Consider the following 19,071-nt stretch of genomic DNA (forward strand, 5'->3'; position numbering starts at 1 on the left):
ATGGTCAGCTTAGTTTGGCTGACCATGGTGTTTAGCTTTTAGTTTAAAAAATACATGAACTTGAGAGTATTTTACAGTATTTTATGGTGATCTAATTGAAGTGCACCTTTTTTCCAGGTCTGATATGCACTGATGGTCCTTTCTTGCCCACCCTGTAAATGCAGCTGGGTTATTAGTGGTGCACTACCCCACTACACCTGTTAGCACAATGTCAGCTGGAAACTTCAGACCAGTCAAGGTGCTGCAAGTTCATCTGTGTCCCCTTTAAAGCCACAAGGTTCAAGTACTTTCATGTTTCAGACTGTATTAGTTCAGTCTGTCCTAAATCAAATACCTTGTAAATGAGACTAATCTCAGAGAAGGTAGTCCATGTGTATCAAAGCCCTAAGAAACTGCTTACCTGGCATATTTATTCATAGAGCACTAATCACTATGGTGCCTGACACTGCCCCATCCACATTTGCAACACAGTGATGAGCTGACATGCTCTTGCTTGCAGTTCTTGGATTAGAAGGGCAAAATGTTTTCAGAGAGGGGATACTTTTCCTCCAGCCTTTCCCTGTTGGCCCAGGAGAACCATAGCTCAGGTAATTCAGTCTGCAAGGCCTCTAGTGCAAACCTGCCTTAGTTGCATTGCTACAGAGTTGGACTGACTGTGAGATTTTACTTATTTCTCACATAGCACTGGTGCCCACCAATGGTACAAAGGAAGGAGACTTATCATGAGAAATTAAGTGTAAGAAAAGAGTTGAAATTAAAATGTGAGGTTCTGTAAATTTGACCTTTACTGTACTCAAATGTTTAGTAGGATAAAATACAGGAAGGGCCAAATTTTAAAAAAACTGGGGAAATTATGTATCTTCCTTGAGGATGAGTAGATATTTTGAGAATGCATGAAGTCCTGGCTCATTCTCCAAAAGCTACCATGCAGCTCATTCATGGAGGCTGTATGTGACCTGAGCTGTAGTTAACACAAATGGCAGTTTTCTGCTTGTTCTTTCTTCAGGATCGGTTCATTTGCTCTGGGCTGGTTGTCACTACTTAAACTCACCATAGTTGTTGACCTTGGGGCTAAGCAATCCAGCTATACTGTAAACTCCTCAATGGCATTAAGTCACCGAAAGGAGAGTCCAGCACAAGTGGCAATCTTTACCTCATGGTGAGATTTGGAGGGGAGCTCTAGACATGTGCAGAAGATTTTCCCCAAGAAGGGGGATGTCTGGGGATGCCATAAGCAACCTATTTATCCCACATATAAGATATCTGTTAATCCCATTTAGATGAGAAATTGATATATTTTTATATGCAACCCAAATAAAACATTGTTTTCTTTAACTAAAGCAGAAGTGTTTCTTCCATCAGCTCCAATGCAAGCTTCACATGTGCCTGAAGGAAGAAGAAACTGAGTTGTTTAACCTGCCTTGCTATGTTTTCATGTGTGTGACATACCTGTGAATTTCTGCTGGCAGGTCGCACTCTCATTTCAAACTAAAGTGCCAAGCACGTCTCTGTGAGATGTGGACAGCATTTTGTACAGAAGAAGTCTGCGAAGGCAGCACAGACCCAGAGAGGTCCTTTGTTTTGGGCTGGCCCACCACAAACTGTGTGGCAAATTTCAGGTAAGAATTGACATATGTTTTATTTACCAAGTTACTTAAATGTTTTTAGGCTGACAGGTATCGAGACTATCACAGATTCATTTCAGCACCAGTGAATGTGGGAAGCAGGGACTTAGTGATTCTTAAACCAATTCCTTCTACTGCTGTGAGCAATCCACTTACCCTCCATGCCTCATCTTCTGTCTCTCTGCAAATGTGGCAGTGAAACTCGCTTATCACTTAAAAATTTGAGAAAATAACGTGATTTGGCAAAGCACTGTCTGTGTTGCAAACTTGCTCAGTGGAAATTCTCTTCTTTTTGGTATAACTTGACAAACATCTTGGCTAATTAATGAGATGAACTACAAATAGTAAACAGCCAAGCTAATGAAAGAATCAAAGAGAGTCCCGTAGTACACTTTTAAACAGAATATTGGAACAGAATATCGGTACACTTTTAAACAGTATTGGAAGTAGCAGGAAACACAGTGGAATATTGACCTTGTCCTATTTATCTTTTTAATTTAATTGTGCCAGAAAAAATGTCAAAAATCCCCTTAAAGCAGAATCTCTGAATTTTAATAGAGAGAAAGATTTTTGGTCTTCTTTGCAGCATTGACTGTAGGACACATTAGGGCTATAGAGGTAATTTCAGTGATTAGGCTAATTTTAGTCTCAGTGGGAGGGCTCTGTCGTCACTTTGGATAAGGAAGGGCACTGTCCTCCTGAAATCCCAGCTTCTTAGCCACAGTAATTTGGCTAGGTCTTGGCAAATGCATTTTCCTCTTTACCAACAGAGAACAAAAGCTGACGCATGCAGCTTAATTTGTGTGTCATGTTGTCCATATCCAAAGAGAATGCTGTGCACAAACTGCTCTCTATTGAGCTGGTTGTGCTGTTTATGTTTTTTTTCACTTAATAGTCCTGAAACAAAGCTGAAATTTTCTATTGATTTTCAATTGAACCTTTGCCAGTAAACATAAGCTTAGAGACAGTATGTGATCCTTTATAGCTATCAGAAAGTAGTTGGATAGGAAGGCAATAGATTCAATCAAAACAGAGTCAGATTTTACAGAAATGAAATTATTTTATGTCTGGAAGTACACAGAAAAATCTAAAACACCATACATGAGTCTGTAGATGCATATCTGACAGAATTGAAGCAGCCAAAGCAGAATCACATTTTTAATGTTTATAAAGTGCATTCCCCTCACAACATCATTCAGTAGGTTTGTAGTTCCCTAAATGCCTGCTCTGAAAATTTGAAGAACTTGGTTTGCAAAAGCAACAGTGACAATGCCAGTTACTCCATCTGGGGCAGGATTTAAATCAAGAAAGCTGAAGCAAAATTAGGTTAGATTCCTTGCACTATCCTATTATTAGCTACATTTAACTGGACAGTTTTGTATCCTTGAAAGTGTATAAATGAGATAAAGATAAATGAGATAAGCCTTAAAATGTCCAAAGTTAAACCTTACTAAGTACAATGGGACCTTTTTTCATTGTGGCTGTGTGTACTTTGTGATGTTGTGATAATCAAAGTAATAAATAAGAAGAGAATTAGAACAGTGAAAGTGGAAAGAAATCTGTATACCTGAGGAAATATCTTTAAGCTTTTAAATCAAGCTCTTATTTTAAAGTACCTTCCTCTTCTATTTGGACATTAGTTTAAGAACTCAACTCATTTCCTACTGAATTCACTGTTAAAGCTTTAGCTTCTGATAAAAACTGGTAACAGAGTCTTTTGATCTCTGTGGTAGGCTTTTCAGTTGATTTTGCAGGAAAACAGATTTTTCATTCAAATCTGGAAAAATCTTTTAGTTTTTGTGGGTATTTATGGAAATTGCAACCAAGAAGCAGTCCATTCCACCATGGTTTGTTCAAGGGCTATTTTGGTATTAGAATGATGGCTGATTTGTCCCTGTTTTTCTATAATTTTTTCAGGTCTGCAGAACAAAAGGAAACGTGGCTGTCTTTTTTGCAAAGGTACTTTATTATACAGTCTTTGAAGACACTGAAAAGAGTCCCAGTCCTCTAGACCAGTGATTCCCAAGCTGTGGTGCCTATGCCATCATGATAGATAAGTTCTTTCAAAGCGATATTAAGAAAAAAAAGCATCTCATGTCTTCTCCCTGCAGAAGATGGTATGTGCCATTCATGCAATGATCGCTGTGCAAGGAGGGAAAAACTTCCCTGGGCCTGAACATGGCTTGGCACAAAACTGGAGTGATTCCTATCACACATGGTCCCTTCCTTACATATCTGTAGGAGCCTCTGCCGCCACTGCTCTAGTTGAGCCTGGGGCTTTTTCCATGACGATGGCATCTAAACAAGCCCAGCTCAGGAACCTCTGCTCTAACGTATCTGCTGCTCATGGCTGGCTGTATTTTGGTCTTACAAATTGTATCCCAAGCTGGAGGCTATGGTGGGTTTACATAAATAGAGCTGTCTTATTTCAGTCTGTGTTTGGACAGAAAACTACTAGCGGTGGTTTTGTTTTCTTGTCACCTAGTTCTGCTGGTTGAGGTTTGTGTCTTTATCTGATTCTTCAGAGTTCCTGGGGTTGTTTAAATCATCCTTTCTGGGATGATTTAATTCACTCTTCTCCTGTTCAGTCCTTTGAACTGGTCCGTACAATGGGATGTAACTGATTCCAGTAGGAGCCTGTAGTGCAGACCAAGGTATCACAGTGATGGGTAGTTTTAGCTTGTTTTACTAAATCCAGTTTTGCTGCTGCTTACTCTGATTTCTACAGTGAATTTTAATGCAACAGGGCATTACCGGGATCCACAGTCAGCATCCTTTCCAGATACTGCTGGATGCTTTCTTGTCCTCAGAGATCTTTCTACTGCAGTACATCTGCAAACAATCTACTTCTTATCCAGTTACAGCTTGATTGCTATTTGAATCTCTGTCTTGCTATTTATGTTTACAGTATTAAAAATTTACTTGTTTTGTACTTGTTTTGTCAGTCGAATAAGAGAAGAGAAGGAAAAAGACTATCCTAAAAGCATTCCTCTGAAGATAATTGCAAAGGACGTGGGGACTTGTGCATATGTAAGTGCTCTTGAGCTAAACGGGGGTCTAAATCCACATCACCTATCAGTGCTTGTCACCTGTAAATTCTTTTGGTATTGGGAGGGTTCCTCTGGTTTGCAACCTCCTTTAGGGATACAGCCCCTTTGAAAGACTTGGCATATGCAACCCTGAAATGTTTGTCTCCCGTGTTTAATACATTAGTTCCATTTTAAAGACAGTGTGCTTGGTAAGAAATACTGGTTCTGACACACAAACTAAAGACTGTACAGCGTGAAGTCCCAAGAAACACCTCTAGTAGAACCTATGCATAAGCATCTTCAGAAATGCCAGGACAATGTACTCTTTTTTTGCTTGTAAAACTGATCTAAACCCACAGCTGCCTTCATTCAATTCTGCAAAGTTGCAATGTGTCTCATTGTTTATAATGATCCTAAGTCAGTAAAGCTATGTATATGAACACCCTAAAATTGCCTTAAACATGTTTTTTCATCAATTAACTGATGCTGGTAAATTTATATTTACAAGGTAAATTGGTAAAGAAAAGTCATCCACAGGGTGATTTGCACCTTTTTTACTAAGTTATTTTTGACCAATTTAAACTAAATTCTTGTATGTAGGCAGTTCCCTAGGGATACCCTATCATTCAATGATAATTCATCCATTCTTCCTCTGCTTCTTACGCATTTGTTTTTTCTTTCTAACTATGCTTGTAAGATCTGTATTTCATGCTCAGAAGCCTAAAGAGCATTTCCAAGGACACAAGAAATTTTCACGGAAGTTAGACTTCGTTGGAGATCTTTGCTGCACAGTTAATCTCCACTTAGAATTCTCTATTTGCATAGACATAAGTGTAACGGAATCTGCCTTTTTTTTCAGAAAATCGTCATGAAGGTAAATGATAATAGAATTGCCAGGTTGCTAAGACAAATGTTAATAAACAATAACAATAATTGTGATAGTTCAAATGCAGGACTGCAAGTCAAGGTCTGCTCAGATGTAAACGTCTATAAATCATACATGCACTCAGGTGTTGCACTCTTGTACCAGGGTTTGTTGGGTTTTTTTAAATGTCTTTTCTCCTTAGCTGTAATTAGCTCATGTGCCAGATACGGTTTCCTGATCCTGACAGTCCTAGAAATGACACGCTGTAGTCTAGCTATTATCAGTAATAAAACAGAGGAGGAGCAGATGGAAACTTTGTGATGCAAATAGTTCTTATGGCACTGTGGTCCCTGTGCTACAGCAGCTGGAGATGCCCAAGAATTATTTCATTTTTGGAGGGTAGGGAAGGCTGAACACAAGGCACAAACCATTTTAATATTCTAGCCAAGAGTAAAACTTATGCAAATGTGCTGACCTACTCCTGAGAGCCAGATGTTATTGCTTCAGGCAAATGTTAAATTTTTTATGGTATGAGCGTTCAGATACATCCTGAAGCAATATATACAGTATTCTCACTACTTTCCTTTGATTGCCATGGCAGCTTGTTACCATCAGGGACTTATAGAAATGTACAGCTCAGATCTTTTCTAAATGCAAAATGTCAGGGGCTTGTTTCACTTGAACATCCTACAGCCAGTATAAAATTGATGTGCTACACAGGGTAGCAGGGTATAGCAAACTGTTTTAGGATTGGCAGTGAACGTTTACATCCCAGCTCTGCCACCTTCCCTTCTTTGGGCCATTGGATATGCCTGGGTGGTTTGCTGCAGCGGACATACATTTGTTCTGCCAGGGCTTTAGGCTGGCCACAAACCAGCTGCAATCCAAAAGCTGTGTAGTCTTGTTAGAAGAGCCAAACTAGCAGGTGTCCGAAGAGGGCTTAGTAACTTGTGCTTGATGTGTGGGAGCTGCCTGTCGGCTTGGAAGTGAGGCCAGCACAGGTGTGATGGTGCAAGCAAAAACCACTCTGGACATGCTCTCCTACTTGTTTTTGCCTCTGCAAGGTGATGGCAGCAGTGCTGCCACATCCCGAAGGGGCTGAGGATGGAATCATTAATCTTGGTGCATTTGAAATGTGCTGCCCTGCATAAGAGCAACCCATGGTGCCGAGGTACATCACCCAGCTGTACAGGAGTAATACTGGTGCCAGGCAGAAGGTGCTGAAATCTCACCCTAGAAAGACTGCTTTGTGCAAAGCAGCACTTCCTCTGACACAAAGCTTGGCGCTTCATGGTGGTTGCTGTAGCTATTTAGAAAGCGGTGTTTCTGCTGATCCATGCTTTTCCATACGACTAATGAACAGATTCTGGAGGATGCTAGAGAGGTAGCATTTTAAGTGGATGAAAGATTACCAAGAGGAAGTGCTTCTGGTACTAAGCCAAATCTAGCTTTGAGAAATATATATATAGAATGTGGCAAAAGATATAGAGATGAACAGGCTTTGTACAGTATTTTCTTACCAGGGGGATCTTCAGTAGAAAAGGACAGAAATTAACAATTGATTTGAGAACCTCTTATTTCACTGAACTGTTTCATTTTTTTGAAGGAAACTTGCATGATTTTAAATTAATCAAGCCATTACATTTCCCTCATGCAGTGTCTACAGTGCAGTTAGTGACTGTGTCTTTTTGCATATTTTAATGTGGAGGTCTTGTCCCCAGTAATCATGGCACTCTCCCTTGTAATGGAGCTGTTGGGGAAGCAGAGAGCAAATACAGGAAGTATGTGACAAAGTAGAGGAATCGAACCTCAGTCTCAGGCAGCTGGATCTTTATCTATGTAGTATAACTTATTTATCAAGTAAAATTTTAACAGAATACTCTCAATTTTTCCAACAGTGAATTATGCAGAGCTATTTCACTTCAGATACTCTTTGCAAATCCAAATTTTTAATGCCACTTTCCCCTTCTTTTTTCTGTTCACAGTCAAAAACCCTAAGTGTAACCAACGTTGATACAACAAATGACGTAATTCTGATGGCCCTGCAGCAGCTAGGAATTAACGTAAGTCCTTGCACCAGTTTTAATGAGTCTTGTAGTCACTTTTAATAATCAAATCTTCTCTTGTACTTTTTCCAAGTTTTAGGATATGAACATTAATGAAACCCTTTATCATAGCAATTCAGTGTTGTTGAAATGAAGCTAAAGTGCCTTGTTAATATATAGAGCTCCAGAGATCATCAAGTGCCTTAGAAGCTTTGAGTAAGTCTCTCATCCCTGTAAGGGATCCATCATGTTTGAAGTCACTTTAAAATCTGTTTTGCTGATGCTTAGGAGAAGATATCTTGACACAAGAAGTGAGAGTTTGATACAGCTCCTTTTGCATATTTCAGTGCAAATAGGAGACCTACTGACCTCCTTGTTAGTTGGTTTCAAAATGGGCAAACATGCATGATCAGCTGTGTCCCCAGCTCTCAAGCGCCCAAACAAAATGCTCTAAATATCCATGGACCTTTAGTGTTACATGAGGTATGAATGTAACTGAGTGATTGCACAGAATCTGAATGCACCCAATTTAATGTCCTGAAACTGTTTTGGAAAAAGGCTTTTACAGGACTTATGATAATGCAGGGTAGTGCACCAAGGAGATGCAGAGATTCATAGGAGATCAAGTACTGCCTCAACTGGCTCCCTTTGCTCTAAACCAGACATGGTAGTGCCTCAGGTGTAGTAATGAATCACTGCCAGGGTCAAGATTTCTGGCTCACTTATTCCGTTTCTCTCATTGTTTCACAATGTGGCTCCAACCAACACCGATGGTCATAGAAGCTCCTGGATGACAGCTTTTTAACTGGCCTGTCAGTCTACAGTTTGGGTAACAAGATTTTTTAAAGTGTCTTACTCTTGATGCATATGCTGATCTCATTGCATGGAATCTGACAAGTCTTTCCTTACCACAGCCCTGAGTGTGAAGAATCAAGTATGTCACTCTTGTGCTTCCCTGGTGTTTCTGGACACCCCCAGCAGAAGTTGGAGTAAACTCAGAATTTTCCTTCCCTAGCATTCATTATCCCTAATTTATACAGGCTTTTAATGCATCCAGGAGCCTATTCTGCTAGTTTGGTATTTCCCAGGCACAGTAATTTCTGTCTAGCCAACATTTTATGGCTCAGACATCCCATTTACACCAGGGCTGGGGCTCTGGCCTGAGCTCAGAATCCAGCAGTCTGTCCAATTAAGGTCGCTCTGAGTTGATGGAGGGACTGCAAGGTGAAAAGGATAAGATGTGAATTAAAATCAGGATTTTAATTGCAGATTGTCTCCCCCAGTCTGCAAAAAAAATCAAGAGACTGTGCTATATTACAACTGCAAGTCTTTATTATGATGTCCTTCATTTTTACCCATTTTATGGGTGTCATTTGCACTTCCTCATTTTGTGTACAGAAAAAACAGGAAAATGGTAGTATTGTAAGAGTGTTTTGTTTAAGATGAGCTGGAGGAGGAGCTGGTTAGGTTTCAGCTTTGTGTTCTTTTGTATGTATCACAATCAACCCTTTCCTCCTCTTTACATTTTTATCTCGAGTGGAAAAAGAATGAAAGCCATCCAAAAGATGTAAAATCTTGCCTGCAGAATTATTTGCCCAAGTAATATACTACATTTTTTCACTGCATCTTCATAGCATAAAGCCTTTTTCATTAGAAGCATATCATAAGACTAGCAATAAAATCTAACGAGCTAAATAAATTAAGCTGTAGCCTGTGTATCAAACACCCAACCCCCTTCTACAATTGTTCTGACTGTGAGGAAGCTTTTCCTTATGCATTGTCTCGAGGTTTTTTATTTATGTCCAGAGAGAACTACTTGAAAGGAGCTCTACAACTTTTCAATGGCAATTATAAAAACTACATTTCATATGTTGTGTGATTAATGGGGCTATTACTTTGGCTGAGTTCACTCTGGTTTAACACATCAGGGTTTTTTCCTCTGTGGTTTCTCTGGTAAAATGACAGCTAGTTCATGCAAAATGGCATTGATCATCTGTTCCAAATTATCAAGTGGGGCAGAAAGAAGGACCTTGGGTTTCCCAGCTCCATAAGCACACTTGCTGATTTTTCTGGGACAGTCACATTTATACTGACAAATGGCCTCGTAAAGCCCATAAAAGACAACATTTGGAATCGAGAGATGAGCAGTCTGCCTCCTGAAACTGCACTTACTAGCTCTTTCCCTTCCCCTGCTTCCCCTTCACAGCAACGAATCCTTTCATATATATATTTAAAAGAAAAAGTAAATACCCTTTCCTGTGCTCCTCAGCTGTATTTATTTGCTTCTGGCTGCTTGCCCTGAGGCATCAGAGATGTCTCCAAAGCCTATTTATTTTCCTTCTGCCCCCTGCTAGCTAACTTAACAGCAGTGCTAATATGGGCCAGAAAGCTCTGTCAGTCAGAGAGCAAACTGCAAAGGCTTTATTGGGTGTATCAGCATTACACGGGGTGCATGCAGCAAGCAGAAAGAGTCTCAAGAGCTTTAGGGACTGGTGAAGGTCCAGACAATGCAGGATAGTAGGCAGATCTGTTTAAAAGGAGGTAGGATTTACTTTTAGAGCTAAATATATACTGTCATGAGGGATATACCACCTTTTGTAGCCAGAAAACTTTTAGATTTTAATTATTCTGATTTAGCAGTGTCACTGAAAAGGGATTTAAGGTCTAATAGAACACTTTTCATACAGTGTATTTATCCACTTGCTATTACCTTTTGTCCTGAGAGTGGTTTATATTAAATGTCATTCTTTTTATTTCTATTGTCTCACCATCATATCTGAAATAATGTACTATTCTCCTTCTTCAACTAAACTGCAACATTTACTTGTGTATTTATGCTAAAGGCAATAGTTAGAATTTGCTTTCAAATCATCGGTTTTACGCAGCTTTTCCCAAAGATGTTCACATTCTCCAATCCTCTGGAAATTGTCTCCTTTGATGTAAATTTATCCTCTACATTGTAAATTTTTACAAGAGGCACCATCCAGCGCTCCCAAGCCCTTCCACACAAAAAGACTGCACAAAAGGGCTAGCAGAAGCCCTACGAGCCCCTCAGGTTCCATCCTTGCCTTGCCATCATCACTGTGGGCTCAGGTCTCAGGCAAAGGTGCTCCTGCCCTGCTCTCCAGCACAGGGCATGGGATGCTGTTGGCTGGCAAGCTTGAGCTCTTCCCGCTTGCAGGGGACGTAGAGGAGCTGGGGAGATGGTGGAGCAGAGCTCTTGGGAGTGAGACTGGGGGTGTTTGTGTGCCAGAGCATTGTCCCAGAGGATGCGATTACCCCGGTACTCAGGATGGAGCTGAAGGGTCACCTTAGCTCACATGAACAGCCCACTGTCTGCCACACGCTCTGTAACAGGCCTCCACTTCATGCTGCTTATCTGTAATCCTTCTGGGGGATCAGAGCTGCCTCTCCTCTGGGCCAGATGCTGCTCAGTGCTGGCAGGGAGAAGTGAGGAACAGAGGCACTGGGGGCCAGGAGCAGCGCCCAGGGCCAGAGGTCCCCTCCATGTTGGGGGCTGCCTCATTTCCAGCCTCCTGGGAGTGGGGAGGCATGTGGACCAGGGACTGACTTAGCCACGTGGCAGGCAGGCCTGGCATGGCTAATGTCTTGATCTGGCCTCAAAAGGAATCCTGAGTCCCGGAAGGCTGTGACCTCCATCCCTCTGCATCCAGGAGCAATGAAAGAATTGGGGCAAATCTCTCCCTTTTCCTTCAGAAATGATGGGCTCCAGCCCCTCTCACTGCTCAGAGCTGGACCCTGGTCACACACCACATTGCACATGACAGACACAATTCAGAAGCTTTGCTGGTGGCAAATTTGGACACTGCAAAAGTAAAGGGGGTTCCTTCAACCCCGCTAGCAAGGTGCAGATTACCTCTATATTGTGAGAAACCTAAGGCAAACCTGTTCTTGATGGCTGGTAAACTTACTCTTAATTTTGGTTTTAAAGGGCTCTGAAAAAGACTACAAGCTCTGGGTGATTTCAGGAAGAGAAGATGCTCCTTACCCTCTTATTGGTAAGTTCTTGGCATGGTTTTGTCTTGAAACATTCACTCAGTTTTTAGGGCTGAAGGAAGCAAGAAATACAGAGAAGACTGAAACGTTTCCTCTTCTGTTTTGTTTTGTTTTTCATGTTTTTTCTCTTACTTCCCTGTCACGCAAGTTTGCCTATTTGGGGAGCTAGTTAGATGCTGATTGTCTGCTTGTGTCACTAAGAGGTTGAAAAAGTTCATTTATCTCTGCCCCAGTTTTGCTGCATGAGCCTGTCTTTCTACAGAGTCAGCCTCTCCACTCACTCACCTCCTCTCCTGGGGCCAGTCCAGCTATACCATATCTCTTCCTACACTTCCATAGCATTGTTTACTCCCCTCCTCAGCAAAACTCAACAGAGTTTTGAGAAATGTTCTGTTCTTCCACAATTTAAGTTAACTGATTCAAGAAGTCCTTTCCAATCCTGTATTTCTCTTACTGGCTGACAGTTCCCCTCTGATTAGGAGCAAATTATTGCTTATTCACTTTCTAAAATGCTTTTAGAAACATTTCCTCCCCAGGAATCAACCCAAAGCTCAGAAGTGATTGGGTAGAGTGAGTTGATTTTGACCCATGATTCACTGGGAACAAATCCCTTCCCGTTATTAAGAACCTTTCCCTGTAGAAGCCCAGCATTACTTGTGCTGTATGAGTTCACAGATGATTAGAACAAGAAAAATCTGTGGATTTTCTATTTTCCTCCTGCAAATCTAACCCCAGTAAATCTTAGCATTCCTTCTTAAAGCAGCCTTAGCTACAAATGCTTTGCTGGAGTCAGACAACATTAATATTTATAAAATGTCTAACTTGTGCACCTTATAGACAGTACAAACTGCTTTGTCTTTGAAACATACCAGACTTTGTCTCTCTGACTATTATGTGTGGCTTCTTCAGGTAAAATCACAGCCATGGTTTTAAACATAGAACCAGAGAATTCAGAAATGCAGAAAGCCTTTTTAATTGACTGACTCTTTCTCACAGCAAATTCAAGTTACAATCCTTGGAAAAGAAGAATCAGGTATAAAACTGATGCTGTTCTTTATATTTATGCAAAGGTTTATTATATAAGGCCAGCTTTTATCATAGGTAGACATCAGAAGCAGAGTTTGACTGTGCTTCAGCTTCACACTACCTATAATCTCAAATAATGTCTCCTCCACTATCAATCTAAGTGCAAGTTAACTAAAACATCTTAACATTGTACCTGTATTTAATATATGTCAACTGCCAGGTCTTTAGACAAGTCCAGAAAATATCTTTCTGGTGGCATTTTTGAAAGCTCTTCCAGAAATGGATTGCCTTTGTGTAGTCCCCAAAGATGCTGGTTAGTGCCGAGCATAGCTCATTTGCATTAGCCCTGTGATTAACGTTTCTTTCCTGTTTCAGCCGCAGACAGGAACTATAATTGTGTGTCATTTGACTGAGTTGCTGGCTGTTGCACTTACCATGGAGAGGGAGAGATTACTTTCACACTGGATTTTTTGGTTTTGCATGCTCAGCAAAAATTTGACAGATGACTGGATCCAAAATCTCATTTCTCATCAGAACGATACGAGCAACCAGTACCTAAACTTTTAGTGTCACAAGTAAAGCAGTAGAAAGAATGAATGCTGGATTCAGAAATAGTTGTCTTTTTTCTGATGGGCTTTTATGTGTTACAGCTGTAATAGGTCTGATTTTACTTTTACATCTGTTTAACTACACCAAATAAAGTAACTCCGTATCTGCCAGTGTATGATTTATGCCTGTGTAAATATGCAGAAAAGCACCAATTCTGAGATTACAGAGAGAGAAAGTGCTGCAGACCAGCATGCAAAATCTGCTTTTCCTCCAAGGCAGATGGAGTTTCGCAAGCCTCCAGTCAATCCAACACAGATTATTATGATTTCTCTTTGAACAGGACATGAATATCCCTTTGGAATTAAAATGAGCCACATTCGTGACGCTATGCCCCATGGCTCAAAGCACTGTGCCTGCCCCCGGCAGCTTCAGGGGTCCTTCCTGACGGAGCAGCTGCCCCAGGAGCTGCAGTGCCAGTTTGTGCTGAAGCCAAGCCGCCTGGCTGTGTGCCAGCAGCTGAATGGTGAGTTGCCTCGCTCGCCCCAGCATCATTCACCCGCAGCCCCTCTGCCTCTCTGGCCCCGCTATAGAGAGCAAATGCACCAGCATGGGGAGGGGGGTGCAAAGCGAAGAGCAGCATGCAGATGTACCTTCCAGCTGCACTGGGGATTTTGCAATGTAGCTCTCCCTGATTTGAATGTGCTGTTGTATATGTGTCATCTTTGTAAGTTACATTTTGACAAGCTGTCTGTCAAATGGTTGTTCAAAAACCAGAAAAAGACAGACAAGATCTCACCCCTGCAATTTTTTGTAAGTCTATTAGCTGAGCTTCTCTCTGTAACCCTTGCTGAGCTCCGTAGCAAGGCAGAATGCTTTTATGGTTCAGGAGTCAAGGATTGACTTCTGCACAGAATGCCCATGTAACGTTTGGCAGCATCCTTTATCTCAACAAGGTACTTAGGACTACACATCTGCCTCACTGGGACCCTCATATGGCAAAGCGTGGGCCTGTACCTGAGTACCTAGATGAAGTGAACGAATACAATTTATTCATTTCAGTTCTCTGAGTAAAATGAAGACAGTAATATTTTCTTCTGCCTTTGGCCTTGATGCTGCAAAAATGTGAGCACCTGCTCTCTGTTTTGCACTCTGTTGTCAGTGACTGCTCACTGCTCATGAGTAAAACAAAAGAGGAGATCTTTACAGGATTGGGGCATTAGTCTAAAAACTCTTAAGGGCAAGGATGCATCCCATGGTGTATTTTTATTGTGCTTAACACACTGACATACTCAGGTCAATTAGGAACTCTGCCCTACTTCACCATTAATGACCATATAGTAATAAAAATAACATGCACACTGTTATCCTGTGTATTCCCCAATAGCTAAGATCTCCCACAATATAAGAATAGAATCCATTTTTAATGTTTTTAGAAATTAACTATAGTGAGGCTATACCAGTGTCTATTACAAATTATTCCGGAAATTGATTGCATTTCATATAAATTAATTTCCTTTTCACACGCCTTCATCCCCCCTTCCCAGTAATTTGTATCATATATTACTTCATGGCATACTTTAAGAATGAGGCAATCTAGCAAAGGGGTGTAATTAGGTTTACAGACCCTGCCTGGCAGCTGACGTTGACTGGCAAGAGAAAATAGAAATGCAAATCAGGCCTGTAAAGTTCTAATGCAGATGTGTGTCAGCGGTGCTGTGGAAGCCGCAGGAGGGGAGGCAAGGCTGGCTTTGAGGCAGCAGAAGCCTGGGGCAGCCTGCAAGTCATGCACAGGGACTGCGCTATGTGGGAGAAAGGCTTTTAGTCCATTCACCTTTCCTACTTTCATCAGACAAAACCTTTTACAGTGATGTATAGGTCTGGCTGCTTGCAAACCAAATTATCTTGCATGCAGCGCTGCTCATTGTGCTCTTCCTAACTCCTTCTTACCTATTTTGGTTTTGGAAAATGGCAAAGCGTACCTGTGTGCAATCCAAGGCTATGATCTGCCTTTGGGCTCAGCTTCAGATCAGCAAGCCAAAATCTGTGTTGTTGTTAGGTAAACACTAGGCACACCACCACATACTGGTCAAGTTTACAGGGAGCGGCATCTGTAACCCCACATTTCACTGCCACACATGCCGTGCTATCTTCCCTCCCATCACTTCCCTGCACCAGTAGTGCTGTGCTGGATACACTGTCCCTTCTGGAGGCAGCAGGGAGTAGCTGCCCAGTTGTACCAGCATGCACCATGGTTAGGCAACATTGTAGGTGTTGACAGACCGACAGGACTGACAACTGGCCATCATGTCAAATAAGTAGCTGTGTGGACACCAACTGTGGTGGTCTAGTTGCATCAGCTGTCTTGCAGGGTGTTTAAAAAAAGTACAGAAGAATTTACTGTCTGAAAGAACCAGACTGTTTCTGTTGCCTCTCCTGCAGCCTTTCAGCACGTAACAGGAATGGTCACCTACCAGTTAAACAGAGCCATTAAGCAATGCTCATGAGCATATATCTAAAAAGTATTGTAAATACTGATTTGTTTAAAGTTTAACTTGCAAGAACTGACTGCTGTCAGGAGCTAGTCTGTAATCCAAATTATTATCTAATTGTCTGTTAAAAGAGAAGGCAGAATTTCAACAAGTTGGTCTCATTACAGAAAGGAGGTCTTTGAAAACTGTTTGACAGTTAGGGGTTTGATCAGAAAGGATGCTACATTGTTAAATAGATCTGAGGGTTTTTTTCGAAGTTTCTGATTAGTTTGCAAGAAGAGGAAATGCCACTCGCACGGCTAGGACACTACCTATGAATAGAAATTCCCTGCATGTAAAATATGAGCAGAATAGATGGCTGCTGTGAGCTCTGAGCAAGATCTGCAACCAAAGAAGTATTGCTTTTTTTCTGATTCTGGCCTAGAATACTCCACCAGAGCAAGACCCTGATGTTTTTATATGGAAGTACTTCTGCAGAGCAATAATTGGCGTCTGTCTTGGCCGAGAGGAGGCTGGGCTTCTCCTACTGTTGTAACTTTGCTCAGGTTCAAGAAAACAAAGTGTACATCCTCCCATTCTCATCTGCTCTTTACCTTAAGACTTCTCAACCCCCTTAGAATAGGGGATATGAAAAGGATGTTTTCCTGTTGTTCAGTGAATGTTAGTTTAGTTTTGTAAGTGACATGGCATTTTGTTGCTGTATATTGGTTGTTGGTTTCTGTCCTGGTATATTGAAGAACACAGATTAAGATTTCCTACCTGTCCCAGGAGAGAGCTGCAGTTAATCACAATTACCCCTTGCTCACACTGTCAGTTTGAGCCATGGCTTTTAAGAGTGGAGCAAACAGTGTGAGACTAAGAACAGTTCCTGATTTTAAGACCCTTTTTTTTCCCACTTCTGCTATTCCTTGTTCTCCAAAATAGTATCTCTTCTTAATTTTTACTTCCATTGAGATCTACAGGGTTGCCAGAAAAAAATGCCAATATGTGTTTGCCATTGTGTGAGTAGGACTCAAGTGAAGCAAACCATATTCATGTGTTAATATCCAGCTCATCTGAAAGAGAGACACGTTTTGAAAGTTATAGGTTAGTTATGTTCTCCCAAAACATGACGTGTCAAGTAAAGCCTTAGACACTGCCAAGCTTATATTTCATGAAGCTTTGGACTACTTAAAACATATATCCTCATTATTTTTTATGAAAAGAATTTTTCATCAGGCTTTCACATTCATATGTTCAAGTTTTGAGTTAAACTGTAACTTTTCATCCTGTAAGCCTCTAATGAAAACACTTCCACCCATTCCCAAAGGGAGCATGATCTCCTAGAATGGAATGGCCTATAACAAAAATCACTATCTGGACTGAAAAACAAGTGTAGTATAAAGTATAGGAGACAAAAATGGTATTATACCACAGTCCTTACTTCTGCAAGCCTTGCTTCTACTCTCTGCCCTCTACAACAGCAGAAAGCAAAATGACCCAGTGGAAGAACTAGCTGATAGAAAGGTGCATAGTGTAGGCAAGCAGGTAAATCAAAGCTGACTGGCTTTGAAAACATCTAGAAAAGGAAAAATATATCAGAATAGTTTTTCCCAGTTAGCACTTTCATCATAAACAGTCTCAACCCACCCTTAGCAGCAGCCTGTGCTGTTAAGAAGACTACACAGGCTGATGTTGAGAAAGGTCATATGAAAAATGAAAAAAACCCTTTTTGTATCCCAATACTAGTATTTTCTTCTCTATACACTGCAAATAAGAGCTTCGATTAGTGGTGCTATTTAGATATCTTATGAAATACGTTAAAATAAATGAAGACAAATGCAGTCCTTCAGTGTATTGGCAGCATGCTGAAATGCCATCTGGAAGACATTGATTAAAGGGCAGGCACTGTCCCTAGGCCATGGTCATCAAATGTTTGGAGTGAGGACACTAATGATGTACTTGCTTTGCGGAGAAGAGAGGGAAGGTGGTGACTTTTCCTGGTCTGAAAATGTCTCACTCCATTAGTTGATTCTCTGGTGTTACTTGTGGGGAGAGCAGGTGCTCTCCCGCATTACCAGGGGAACTAGGATGTCTCTGGACAGCAACCCAAGGTGAGGGCAGTGGTGTTTATGTATTATTTTTTTCCAAAGAAGGTCTGTGGTTTTGCACCTGTGGGTGGGAAATGAGTTGTTTAGCACAGTCCAGCTCTGTGTGAAATCGCAGCGGCCTGAGATTTGCCATTCTGCACTTGGCGGTAAGTGCTGATGCTGTGGTCCAGCAGTGCAGTGCAGATCCTGGTGATCCTCTTAAGAACATGGGTAAGGGTAAGGCAGCACATTCTCCACACACACACACACACAGGTGTGTGCTGCATGGTGGATTAGGCTGAGCCGGATGCCAAGGAGTTGGTTGAGTTCATGACAATTTTTCCTTTGAAACCATAGCAACCGCTGCAAAACAAATACTGGAATTAGAATTGAAATACATTTTTTCTAATAAACACCTTTCTCTTTTCCCAGACTTAAGCCAAAAGTCATTTAAAAGGAAAAGATCTATCATAAATTGGGCTTTTTGGCGTGGCCCAGGCACTCACTTGGACAATGCACCCCTCTCCTCAACATCTGCTGCTCCTGGGAAGCTCTTTGGCCTCTTGCTAACAGCCATCTGTGAGGATGACAACCTGCCCAAACCCCTCTTGGTGAGTCCCAGGCTCAGGGCTGGCTCTTACAAGTGGTGGAATTTCTTTGTGTAATGAATGAGAACATGGGGACACTTTGTAAATGGGACACTGAAATTACCCAAGGAGAGAAACCAGAAGGAAACCTCATTTATGGTGCTCAGCAAGAACATTGGTTTTTAACATACACTGTGGTCAGGCCTGGTTAATAACAAACAGCTTGAGAAATGTATGTGATCAGTCTGCTGCTCTGAGCTATTTCTTCTTTATAGCCCACGCTATAAGGCTGGTTCCCTAATCCTCACTTAAGCAGTGTAAATAAATACCACGTTCACACATACTTTTTAAACTACTCCCAAAATCTCTGTAAAATCCCCAACTCCATAAATGTGGCATCTGCTGTCCCATATAAACAGTCTATGCCTGCATACGAATGCTACCTGCCCTTAAGCAGACAGTTCTGGAGCCTTTCTTGAAGGCATCCCAGGGCAGGGAAGCACTCTGGGTCCTCATTTTTGATCTGACAGCACCACTACAAAAATAGGTGGGAAGGTGGAGGCTGCAGGAGCATCTTTTCATCCTGTCTTGAGGGAGTGCTAGTGCTGTGGGTGCTCTCAAAACTAGTCCAGGAACATGAAAAAGGTTGTCCTAGAGCCCATTCCTAGGCATAATTAAGGCAGATATGTGGCGTTTTTGGTCAGGACTGAGGGCTACCCTGTTGTCAATACAGGAATTGAAACATTTGCAGAGTGTGAGTGAGTCCTGCA

At 41.5% G+C, this 19,071-nt stretch overlaps 1 protein-coding gene across 1 annotated transcript in view; it reads left to right on the plus strand.

Moving 5' to 3' along the window:
- The window catches only part of ARHGAP20 (Rho GTPase activating protein 20), a 62,050-nt gene that overhangs the window by 33,856 nt on the left and 9,123 nt on the right, over window positions 1-19,071 (plus strand). Inside the window, 7 exon segments of the mRNA XM_074861033.1 lie at window positions 1,470-1,619; window positions 3,543-3,584; window positions 4,571-4,655; window positions 7,505-7,582; window positions 11,517-11,583; window positions 13,497-13,679; window positions 18,147-18,325. Coding sequence (XP_074717134.1) covers window positions 1,470-1,619; window positions 3,543-3,584; window positions 4,571-4,655; window positions 7,505-7,582; window positions 11,517-11,583; window positions 13,497-13,679; window positions 18,147-18,325 — 784 coding nt within the window.

This window comes from Strix uralensis, chromosome 2 (genome assembly GCF_047716275.1).
Source record: "Strix uralensis isolate ZFMK-TIS-50842 chromosome 2, bStrUra1, whole genome shotgun sequence".
Taxonomy (NCBI): Eukaryota; Metazoa; Chordata; class Aves; order Strigiformes; family Strigidae; genus Strix; species Strix uralensis.